The sequence below is a fragment of the Macaca fascicularis genome, chromosome 4 (genome assembly GCF_037993035.2).
Source record: "Macaca fascicularis isolate 582-1 chromosome 4, T2T-MFA8v1.1".
In the NCBI taxonomy this organism is placed as follows: Eukaryota; Metazoa; Chordata; class Mammalia; order Primates; family Cercopithecidae; genus Macaca; species Macaca fascicularis.
This window is the reverse complement of record NC_088378.1, coordinates 15,392,731-15,405,538: the sequence shown is the minus strand read 5'-3', so window position 1 is coordinate 15,405,538 and position 12,808 is coordinate 15,392,731. Positions and strand designations below refer to the sequence as shown.

The 12,808-nt window shown below is 36.6% G+C and overlaps 1 protein-coding gene across 15 annotated transcripts in view; it reads left to right on the top strand.

Annotated features, from left to right (window-relative positions):
• REV3L (REV3 like, DNA directed polymerase zeta catalytic subunit) overlaps positions 1 to 12,808 on the top strand; it is a 189,342-nt gene that overhangs the window by 131,388 nt on the left and 45,146 nt on the right. For 14 of the 15 annotated variants that reach the window (XR_012433354.1, XR_012433355.1, XM_005551601.5 and 11 more), the window contains 3 exons: positions 3,245 to 3,360; positions 5,698 to 5,816; positions 10,969 to 11,087. Coding sequence is in view for 13 of the 15 variants with exons in the window: in XM_005551601.5 (XP_005551658.3) it covers positions 3,245 to 3,360; positions 5,698 to 5,816; positions 10,969 to 11,087 (354 nt within the window). In the remaining 2 variants the exon portion in view is untranslated. Of the gene's footprint in view, positions 1 to 3,244; positions 3,361 to 5,697; positions 5,817 to 10,382; positions 10,613 to 10,968; positions 11,088 to 12,808 lie in introns of those variants that run through there. The other variant, XM_074036904.1, reaches the window with a different exon arrangement.

The following is a 12,808-nucleotide window of genomic DNA, read 5'->3' as shown; positions in this document are numbered from 1 at the left end:
CTTTGCCCGGTCTCCCTAACTTAAATATAAACTATGATTCTTCCCTTTTCCTCTTCCCTAAATACTGTTACATTTATTTTACATCATATCCATTTAACCTCGGAATTCTTTTTCAAGATGATTCCTTCCCCTCCGTGCCCCTTGCCTCTACTGAGTACCCTTATCTATCATGTGTGTAGATGGTAGTGAGTTGCTTAAAATACTGTGAGGCATCTTTTTTCTACCTAAGCAAATAAAACCATTTTCCTATTTCTTCTGCTTCTATTTTATCCACAGTTTTGGGTTGTGTTCACCACTAATCCCAACTACCCAACCTTGTTCTTTCTGTAACTTTCAGAAACCTGATAGAATGAATAAAACCCACTAGAAATTGAAGAACAAGTCAAGACCTTGTTATTCACTCCAAATGTTTTTAGAGAAGAAGAATGGAATCCTTTGGCTTTTGAACTTGAAAACAGGTGTTTTATCAGCTTTAAAAGAGTCTCTTAAGACTAAACAGCCTCCAGGTCAAAAAATAAATATATGTAATATATCTGAAAAATATGCCTGAAACAACTTTACAGTTCTTCCAAAGGGACAAAATCTGTGAAATAAATCTAAGAAGAGAAGCACAGGCTAACTTTTTTCAGCAGTCATTTCTGAGCTGTAGCAGTTTATAAAAATAGACAACTTTTTAATTGAAACAGTTATTTTCAATGCATTATTTTTTGGAAAAAAGTGTACTTAGTCAGCTCCATTAGTTGCCACAACAGAACAAACAGCTGACTGGAATAAGTTCTTGCAATAACAAGATGTTGCATAAATGAGAACGATTCAGATGAAGAAATTAGAAGAACTATAACGTTTAAAACAGAAGGGCTGTGTAATCATCTGGCATCCTCTTCATGTTGTAACTGTGTAACTATGTGATATATAACTATGTGATGTGTGATAGGTAACTATGTGATAGGCATTCCAGGAATCTTCCAAATTATTAAGATCAAGGTCAACTGTGGCCACATTGTAATGCCTGTTCTGAGCCACTCTGAGTACTTAGCAGACAACTGTGTGGGTTCTGTTGTGTGCGTATGAGAATTCTTCAGGTCTGCGACCCCTGGTGATCCTTAGAGCCACTTGATACTTCTGCCCCAATTCTCAAATGTAGCCATTCATTACACAGTTAGTTTTAAAGGGAGACACACTGGACAAGTAGATAGTCTATCTTTGGACTAAGAAGAGTTTAATGAAAGAGATGAAGGCAGTATCAAAGAGTTGGTTAAGGGTTTGGGTGTTATGTTGGAAGACTAAACAGAAAGAGTATTGGGATATTTCTCCTTCCTTGAGTGCCCTGGGATCTTTCTGGATATTCATGCCATTGTTGCTTATTGCCTTGCTTCAATAGCTGTTTATTAAATTAAGCCATTTTCTCAGAAATGTCAATCCTATTTATGTAGAGAAAAGCACATAAGTAATATGTTTAATATCTTTTTCTCCTAACAAGCTTGAAGACTGCTCAGCAAGTCTGTGGATAACAGTGGATCATGAACAGATCACCAGAAAATTAAAATTTTTACTACAGAATGTACTTTCATAGGGCCTTTAGGGAATAGGAAATTTGCAAGTATGCTGTTGCAGAAGTTTGAACCTAGTTCTTTTGACATCAGCCACTTAAATACTCCAGAATTAAAAATCAGAAAACATTTATTGTGACGTTCCAATTTTTATTGACTAGGTAAAAACGAAAGCCATTCAATACCCATTTTTAGAAGACAGCTATGGAATTATGATAAAACATTAACATATTGGTTCTAAAAGCAGATCTGGTGTTCTGGTCATGATCCATTGTTATGCCAGACTTGCAGAGTAGCCATAGATAGCTTATATCAGTAAATTAATGTAGTCTAATACTGTAGACATTGGCTGAGGCTTAGGGTATTAAATGCTTTAAATTGGACAGGCTACACATCTCACAATTTAGTGTTTCATGAGTAGTTGTGTAAAACTCAACGATTTCAATTTCTGTGATATTTCACTTGGCCTTTTGGCATTTATAAAGAACAAGATAATGCTACTAATTGATAGAGCTACTTACTGTAGTTTTTGCTCTCAAAACTTATAATTAGTTCCTCTCTCCCCCACACAATTTTCCACTCAAGATAAATTTTCATATTTATAACTAAACATTTCTCTCTGGTGGTCACAACATGGAGGTCCTAAGAGGAGCCACAAAGAGGCTCCTTCTGGATTAGACACAGGTTGTCGGTTCCGTTTTGCCAGTGCAGCTCTGACCACAAGGAGCACATTTTTCTTCTAGATTCTGATGTTTACCTTCCCCACCTTAATCCCACCTCTATTAATATTTTATTCTTCCATTAAGTTGAATCACCATCCTTTTAAATTTAAAGGACAAACTTGTCATTACTTAGGCCTTATTTTGTATGAGAACCAAGTCATTACTAAAATTAAGTGAGAAAAAGAAGGCATTTTCATTTTTTTTTTCTCAGCATTAAAACTTTAAGGGTGGTATAGATTACAAGGGTAGATAAGTGACAACAGGAATGACCTAGGGATCTTTTTCAAAATACCATACCCACATACACCCTCACACTTCACCTTCCCCTGCCCACATTATATTCTCACTTGTACCTTTACTCATATACTTCGGTGGTAATGGCCTGCCTTCCACCCCAATTTCCATCAGCCTCTTTTCCCACTTGTATCAAACAAATACACAGTCTAAGTAAAAACTCTGCTTACTTTACAAAAGTAGCATCAAATTGCCTATAATCCCAGCACTTTGGGAGGCTGAGGCAGGCAGATCACTGGAGGTCAGGAATTTGAGACCAACCTGACCAACGTGGTGAAACCTCGGCTCTACTAAAAATACAAAAAATTAGCTGGACTTGGTGTGGGGCACCTGTAATCCCAGCTGCTTAGGAAGCTGAGGCAGGAGAATCGTTTGAACCTGGGAAGCAGAGGTTGCAGTGAGCTAACATCATGCCACTGCAATCCAGCCTGGACAGCAGAGTGAGACTCCATCTCAAAAAAATAAAAGAAACAAAGTAGCTTCAAATCAAGTACTCTTAACCCTCCATCTCTTCCTGTATAAAAACTCTGTAGGTACCACTGTATCATCCCTTCTCAATCTGGGAACCATTAGAGAACACAGGTTTTTATTTTCATACCTTACATCATGAAGAAACAATTACTCTGGTTAAAGGTTCAAATGTATGGTACTTATATAACTTTTTAATTCCTGTTTTAGGTATGATCCTGATATTCTGCTAGGATATGAGATTCAGATGCATTCCTGGGGTTACCTCTTACAAAGGGCTGCCGCTTTAAGTGTTGACTTATGTCAGATGATCTCTCGGGTGCCAGGTCTGTATCATTGTGAATGTGTTGTCATTCAACTACAGAGCAAATTATAAAGGAAATAAAGACAAAATGTTAAAGGGTACTTACGTTCTAGCCCAATTTTTAAGTATTAAGTTGTGTTTTAGATACAGCATAACTCCATTGCAGAAAAAATTAAAAATAAAATAAAAATATTCTAGTCTCACTGCTATATATACTGTTAGTATAGTTGTTGAGTTTTTTCCTTTCAGTCAATTTTCATATACATATGTAGTGGTTTTTAAATAATCATACCATATATTCCATTTTTATTATGCTTCCTTTATCTAGTGTCTTACCACACATATTTTTCTGCATTATGAAATAGTCTTCATAATTATTATGAAGCTACATAGCATTTCTTTGACTTGTACCATAATTTTATTGTGTGCCTGGCTCTGTTTTTTTTTTTAATTCATTTTGTTGGTGAAGAAGGGCAGGATGGGTTGAGGAACACTAATAGTTAACTAATCATTGATTTTTATTTGGATATCAGGCTAAAAATATTGCAGAAATTTTGAAACCCATTCCCCAAAGTTTGATTCTGACTGGAAAAGGGAGTAATAATATTCATACCAAAATTATTTGTAGTTTATAATGCATTTTTTAAAACTAGGTTTTCTTTATAAACCTGGGATTTTTAATAAATTTGTTCCCAAGGGTTCCCACAAGTCTAACTAAAACAAAGTAGTGTATACTTGGGAAAAGTTAAAGCTGGAAGATTCCAGGACAGTAAAGTTTTTTAACTTTGCAAAAAATTGGAATAAAAAGATCAGGTGCAGTGGCTCACACCTGTAATCCCAACACTTTGGGAACTCAAGATGGGAGACTTGCTTGAGCCCTGGAGTTCAAAAGTAGCCCAGGTAACAAAGTGAGACCCCATTTCTACCAAAAAAAAAAAAAAAAAAAAGGGTGTGATAGCATGTGCCTGTAGTCCCAGCTACTCAGGAGACTGAGGTGAGGCAGTCGCTTGAGCCCAGGAGTTCAAGGCTGCAGTGAGCTATGATCACACCACTGCACCCAAGCTTGGGCAATAGAACAAGACAAAAAGGGAGCGGGGGACAGAGATGCTTTAAGTTTAGCTTTTCATTGCATGAATTTTTGTGTAGCTTGTGTGTCCTTTGCATGATAGGAATAGTGGTATATCTTTTTTTTTCAACATCTTTTTTGGGATAGGTTTTAAATATCCTTGCCTCAATTTATTCATCTGTAAAATAGGGACAGTAGAACTTATTTCATAGGGTGATTGTGAGGAACTTAAAACAGTACCAGAGTATATGTTTTATTGTTTGCTAAATGAAAAACAAACTTTTAAACATTATCTCTTTAAAATAAAGAGAATTGGGTGGTTGTACATGGTCTTTTGATTCAGGTAATCCTAGTTTAGAATACTAGTTTTCTTACTGTAAGATCTTGGGCAAGATATAACATTTCTGAGTAGAATTTTCTGTAATACAAAATGAAAATTTTACTTTTTAAGTGGTTGTGTTAAAGGAAGTAATGTTTGTATTAAAATAAATGATGTTGGCAAAATTCTTAGAACATAATAAATATTCAATATGGTAAATATTTTTATTATTCTGGAACCTTTAATCATCAACATTCACATACACCTAGTGTTATATAGGAGAGACACATTTTAATTTATATTCTAGGTAAAATTCACCTCCTAAGAAACTAGACTCAGAACTCTATTTGCTATGAGGAACTCTTCATCTAATTCTCCATATGCCTTCTTCTAGTTCTCCATAGGCATTCAAGAGAATTTCATCCTGAATATGAACATGATGTCAACAAATTTTCAGAGAATCGTTTAGGTTAAAAATTTAACTGATTTTTTTTCCAAGAAATTACCAGATTAACTATGGACCTTTCTCATGCTAAAACTAAGCAAATGTTAGCATTAGGTGTTTATAAAGGTAGCGTCAGGCAAGGCATGATGCACCTGTAGTCCCAGCTGTTCGAGCAGCTGAGGCAGGCGGATTGCTTGTGGCCAGGAGTTTGAGGCTGCAGGGTGCTATGATTGCACCTGTGGCTAGCCACTGCACTCAACCTGGCAACATAGTGAGTTGTCTCTTTTAAAAAATGAAGAAAAAAGGTAGTGCCAAAAATTACTAAATTTAAAGAAAAAAGTGTTTCTTATTTAAATATAGAAAGAAGGAGGGAGGGAGAGACTTCAGGTAAACAAAATTTTTTCATACATTGTGAATTATATGTCATCTTTAATATTCATCCTTAATGTTTATTCTCATTTTCCTTGGCATAATTTTATTGAAAGTTGTTTTCTGTGAGCCCTGATACAATCTGTTTTAATTTCTATAGATGACAAAATTGAGAACAGATTTGCAGCTGAAAGAGATGAGTATGGATCATATACAATGAGTGAGATAAATATTGTTGGCCGAATTACACTAAATCTTTGGAGAATCATGAGAAATGAGGTAGGTGATTTATCCAAAATGTTGTTTGGAAATAAGATATTCAGTCAATATAATGATTTAATCATTATAGAGTATTAGTAAGATTTACTATATAGCTTATGCGTTTGTCAATTACTATTATACTTAAGTAGAGTTAAAGTAGTACTTTCTAAAATGCAAAACTACAGAGGTATTAGACTTTAATGTTTCAGGTGAGTTTTATTTTTTTTTTCTTTGTGTCTGAGGTAGCAATAATTAGAAAGGTCTAAACTATAATAAAATATTGGGGCCAGGCACGGTGCTCACACCTGTAATCTCAGCACTTTGGGAGGCCCAGGCAGGGGCATCCCTTGAGCTCAGGAGTTCCAGACCAGCCTGAGCAATATGGCAAAACCCTGTCTCTACAAATAATAGCTAAAAAAATTAGCTGGATGTGGAGGCACATGCCTATGGTCCCAGCTACTTGGGAGGCTGAGGTGGGAGAACCATTTGAGCTCAGGCAGCTAAGATTGCAGTGAGCCGTGATCATGCCACTGCACTCAAGCCTGGGTGACAGATCGAGACCCTGTCTCAAAATAAAATAAAATATTGTGTTGTACACGTTGAATATTGTCTAATTTCACCGTTTTGTTTTGTTTTTTTTTCACTTAAATCATTTTTGCACTTAAAGCCGGATGAATTCAGCTTGGCCTCGTTGATTTATTATAGTAAGAAAAATTTAGTCAAGAAATAGGAAGGAGCTTCTCAAACGAACTATATTTAAATACTGGGTCAGATTAATAAGATAAATTAAAGAGACAGTACTTTGAAATAGTTAATAATTAAGGCTTTGGGGGCTCAGATAAGGATTTTTAGTAGAGTAATTTCAATGAACTATCACATTAATTTGCATTCACTTAAAAAAGGAATTATTTCACACAAAAAAAGTAAGATCATGGAATTTTCCTGGATAATATTTGCATCCTTGAAGTTACCCAATTTCTCTTATTTGAAGTGTAAAGGTGGCTCACACCTATAATTCCAACTCTTTGGGAGGCCAAGGCAGGAGGGGTTAGCTTGAGGCCAGGTGTTCAATCAAGACCATCCTGGGTAACATAGCGAGACCTTGTCTCTATTAAAAATAAAAAATAAATAATTAGGTTGGGCATGGTGGCTCATACCTGTAATCCTAGCACTTTGGGAGGCCAAGTAGGGTGGATCACTTGAGTCCAGGATTTGAGACTAGGCTGGGCAACACAGCAAAACCCCATCTTTACCAAAAAATACAAGTTAGCCATGTATGGTAGCGTGTGCCTAGTGTGTAGCCAGGCAACAGCTACTTGGAAGGCTGAGGTGGGAGGATCACTTGATCCTGAGAGCCAATGGCACACACATATAGTCCCAGCTTATCAGGAGACTCAGCCAGGAGGACCTTTTGAGGCCAGGAATTCAAGGCTGCAGTGCACTGTAATATTATACCTCAGAGGCAGTGTTGCAGTGAACTGAGATTACACCACCACACTTCAGCCTGGGCGACAGAGCTAGAGCCTATCTCAAAAAAGACAAAACAGAAACAAAGATACCTAGTATAAATTGGTCTATTCTTACACTTTGGACTTTGGATAGTATCAACTAAAATGTTTATATTTCAAAGAAAGCTAATTCTACAATTGCTTCTGCTCTTTGAAATTACTTTCTCATTAGACACTTTCTATTATATACTTATTATTCACTATTGTCTTCTTAGCTCTTTGGATTTATATAAAACATTTGACTTTCTAAGCTGCCGTATGCAATATACAACATGACTCTGCTTGAGAATAATTTTATCTTGTTGTGTTGTTCTTAAAGTAATAAGAGTGTAAGTCCCCAATGATTTAAAGTAATTTCTAGTGATACAGCACAGGATATAGGAGATACAGAGATTGTCATGTATTTGGTGTGTATATTTCATTATATATATATATATTTTTTTTTTTTTAAATTTGATTTGTTTTTGAGATGGAGTCTCGCTTTGTCACCCAGGGTGGAGTGCAGTGGTACAGTCTCGGCTCACTACAACCTCCGCCTCCCGGGTTCAAGCGATTCTCCTGTCTCAGCCTCCCGAGTAGCTAGGATTACAGGTGCCTGAACCACACCTGGCTAATTTTTGTATTTTTAGTAGAGACGGGGTTTTTCCTTGTTGGCCAGCCTGGTCACAAACTCCTGACTTCAAGTGATCCGCCCACCTCGGCCTCCCAAAATGCTGGGATTACGGGCGTGAGCTACTGCCCCGGCCTCACTATGTATTTTAATCTATAGTCTGATATTGCTTGAGATGAACACATACTTTAAGTGTATAAACACAAAAGTAAATTATTGAATCCTAGTTTCAGGGGTCTTTTCATCCCTGTATATCCACTAGTAGCTTAAAATCGGAAATTAGAGAACATATATTTTTTTCAAAGTTTAGGGCCTTGTCTAGTCCTCACTGAAAATTCAGGGTCAAATGTTTTCTTATTTAGGATGAATATATAATATCTCTGATCTTTATACAAATGTGGGAAACAACTATAAGAAAGTTATGAGCTGGATAATTTACCTGTTTTATAAAATTTGGAACTGGGTACAGTGGCACACACGTATAGTCCCAGCTACTTAGGAGACTCACATGGGAGGACGTTTTGGGGTTAGGAATTCAAGGCTGTAGTGTACTATTTATTATGCCTGTGAATAGCCACTGTACTCTAGCCTGGGAGCTAAAGCAGGACCCCATCTCTTAAAATAATAGTAATAATAAATTTTGTTTGTTTTTTAATATACAGGTACTAGATTTATTTTTCCTGCTTTACTTTGAACATAGAACTCCTGCAGTTTCCTTATGGACTTTGAATTTGTAGTGACAAAACAAAATACCTCTTAAATAGTAATCTTTATTAGATATTTGTTGACTGCTTAAATGACAATAAATGGCTCTTCCCCAGACAATTACATTTAGAGGCCTTCTGGATGTCAACTCAATCTAGGCTTTTCAAGAATTTGCCAAGTGAGTTGGAAACAGACTTGATTCAATTCAACAAATATTTACTGATTGCCATCTCTAGTGCACTGGTTGAAGGGCCTGGGTTTAGATAAAGTAAGAGTATAGTAACAGACAGGAAGGCAGAATATATGGGTATGGATGTTGGTAGGTAGAGATATGGCAGTGAGAATCTGTGGAAGTTCTCTTGTGATTCATTTTCTCAGTAGAATAGCAGTTACTGTTCTTAGCTGAAACTGAGAATTGTGGAGAGGCTTTTGGGGTTTGAGAAGAGAGAAGTTTGAAATGGTTATTAGGAGAATTTGAGAGAAAATATAAACACTGGGCCACATTAAGAGTCTATTTGATATTTGGGTTAGGAAATTAAAGTGATATACCCACCAGCTATGTTTAAATTCACAGATTCAAGTTAGATTTGACCATCACTCACAAATGGTTATGGATTTACTTTAAAAAAATAAAAAGCAGCAGCAGGAGAGGGACAAGGGAATGAATGGTACATGCAGGGGAATGATTACCATGAATGACTATGAAATTTAAACTAAATAAGGAGCAGAGAGGTCAGAGCACCAAGGGGAGTAAGCTGGAAGCACAGGAGATGATGGTCGGAGAATGGGATGCATGAGATTTTGGAGGGAGTACACCTGTTGATAGATCCTGGGGTATGATTATGGAAGTGGGTAGCTTAGGTAGAATGGAGGACAAAATCGTTAGAGAAGAGGAGTTCGAGGAGTCAAGGAGTATCTTTGGTTTCTTCCCACATAATTGTTACACTTACTGCATATAAAGTAACAGCGGTCTTTTTCCTTTAAAATTCAAATAGATATAGTGCCATTCACCTCTGGAATGTAGTACGGCAGAGGAGAAATCTAAGGTCCAGCTAATTATATCTTTGATTATTGCTCCTGTCTCCATATTAAGCTTTCCTTTAGGAACCTAATTATATATTAACATTCTGTTCTCTGTTCCCCGTATCTTCCCTCTTCTCATTTTCATCTTTTCATTCTCTTTATCTGCATGTTGAGACATTTCCATATTCCTAACTTGACTTTTAGTAGAACTATTCTGCTATTATCTTCTTTCAATATGGGTTTTTTCATTCTGTTAGTGATTTTATAATCCTTCCTCATTTAATCTTGTGGCATTTTCCTCATTCTATTACTCTCTACCTTTTTACAACCTATGAGGGGCATCTGTGTATATGTATACATACACAAGTACATGCACACACTGTGAAGTATGCTGCATTGTACTGCTATTGTTCTGAAGATTGACAGAAATTGTAGATAAAGTAAGACCAATTTGGGTCACTGCACTGAGATAAGATTAACATTCAGTCCCTATTTTGTACCTCCTGGATCACAGGAGTGGAAAAGAAAGTAATTTAAAATTGTAATATACAATTGTGAAGTGCTGTTTGAACTATTTCTCAGAATCCCAAATTGACCTAAGAATGGAGACCACTGGTTCCTTAATTTCCATTTTGCATTGAAATACCTGCCATTGTCTAGATTGCTTTTGTCTTGTAGATATTTCAGAGAAATCATCTAGCTGAAAGTACATATTTATTAATTTGGGCCCTTTTGCAGGATCTTTTACCCATTAACACAGCTTTCATTTATATATTTTGAAGATGGGGAGACATTTCTGACATTTTAATATTTTGCTTTTGGAATGAAATTGAGTGTCTCTATAATAATGCCTGTGTAGTGGGGTCTAGTAACGTAATTATTGGGAGGAGAATGCCTGCCTTTAACTAGATAACTTATCCTCAAATCTGTGGAATCCCATTAATCAGCATGTCATCAAGAACCAAAAAGTAAGTATGGAAAGAACAAAAAATTAATTTGCTTGACAATGCTTCTGTCAATATGCATATTATCATAGAGTATAAAAATGATAAGAACTAGGATCTCTTAAAATAAGTCTTATATGACCAAGTTGAATCTCATCAGGTCTGTTTTCTCTAATTAATTTTCCAATTTGTTATGAACATTTCTGTCCAGTAGGCTCTACATAGTTTTGAATTATGATTCAGTTATACCACACATCAATTTTACAAGTAGCTTTAATATCTACTATGAAAAGGTTAAAGTGATATTGGTATCTTTTAGAACAAAATTTGCTACATAAACGTAAGCATTATTATAATGATGTCTTGCCTTTTTGTTTTAGGTGGCTCTAACTAACTACACCTTTGAAAATGTGAGCTTTCATGTTCTTCATCAGCGTTTTCCCCTCTTTACCTTTCGAGTCTTGTCAGATTGGTTTGATAACAAGACAGATCTCTACAGGTACTATTTTATAACTCTGAAGAAGATAATATAAAATCATCATTGAGATGTAATTTATATGTAATAAAATACACACATTTAAAGTGTATTGTTCAGGCCGGTTGTGGTGGCTTACACCTGTAATCCTAGCACGTTGGGAGGCCGAGGCGGGCATATCACCTGACATCAGGGGTTCAAGACCAGCCTGGTCAACATGGCAAAATCGCGTCTCTACTAAAAATACAAAAATTGGCCAGGTGTGGTGATGCATGCCTGTAATCCCAGCTACTCAGGAGGCTAAGGTAGGAGAATCACTTGAACCTGGGAGGCAGAGGTTGCAGTGAGCCGAGATCGTGCCTCTGCCCTCCAGCCTGGGCGACAGAGTGAGACTCGTCTCAAAAAATATATAAATAAATGAAGTGTATTGTTCAATGACTTTGAAAAATGCATTTATCTTGTAATCATTCCTCCAGTCAAGATAAGGAGCATATCTGACACCCAGAAGATTCCCTAATCATCTAGATAATTACTAATTGGATTTCTATTACTCTAGATTAGTTTTGCCAATTCTAGAACTTCATATTAATGGAAATATTCATAATCAACCTTGGCTTTGAAGAAACTCAGAAAACATACTGTTTTCTGGGATTTACCCTGTTGCATAGTTTGTTCATTCTTATTGTTAGATAGTATTCAATTATATGAATAGAACTTACCCACTCACCTGTTGATGGACATTTGGGTTGTTTCTAGTTTGAGGCTATTATGAATAAAACTGCAATAAATATCTGCATAATGTCATCGTGTGAACATACATTTTCATATGTCTTAGGAATAGAATTGCTGGGTCATATGGCTATTGTGTGTTAATATTTTAAGAAACTTAATCTGTTTTCTTTGGCAAGTCTGTCGGCAAAAATTATCTCAGCCCTTGTTTGTATGAAAATGTCTTTATTTCACCCTTATTTTTGAAGGATAATTTCTCAGTCTCAGTTGCGTTTTTTTCTTTCACCACTCTAAAGATTTTGTTCCCTTTTCTTCCAGCCTCTCTTTTTGCTGATGAGAAGTCAACAGTTATTCTCATTTTTCTAGTATTTGTGATTCATTTTCTTTCCAAAGTCAGATTTACTGAGTGGTTGACCGATGTTGCTTATGACTCTCTGCAAGGTTTATAGTGGAGGCAGGGGGAGTTTCTCAGTTCTCCTGTCTAACCTCAGTCTTTGGTTCTTCCTGTTCTTCTGGCGTTTGCTCAGCACTCCTGCTCTTCCCACAGTGGCAACAGACCTCTGCTTTGTACCACTGCCAGGTCCTGGGCCCAAGTAAACTTCCTGACCTCCCCCTGGGGCAGATAGCATTTTCTTCTGCTCCTTTCTCAATGATACTATTCCTTTGCCTGGAATCTATGACAGGAAGTTTTCCTGCCACTTTTCCAGTTGCTTATTATTTAGTTCAAAGCCTATGGTTGGAACAGGTAAGTATACCAGGCCCACGGTGTTCCTAAGCTTCTCCAACTTGATGTGGGATTCAATCTCCAAACTCTGTCATCTGTACATATTGTCAGCATTTGGTTTTAAGTTTTATCTAGAGTAGGCCTTTCTGTAGGGCAAAGGCGTCTGTTTTTCCTAGGCTCACAACTGAATGCCAAGGTTGTTAACAAGAGGGTGATGAGGTCTCCACTCTGGCATTGGTGAGCTTCCAACCCCAGCACTATCTGACCATTTCTGCCCACACTTAACCCCCAG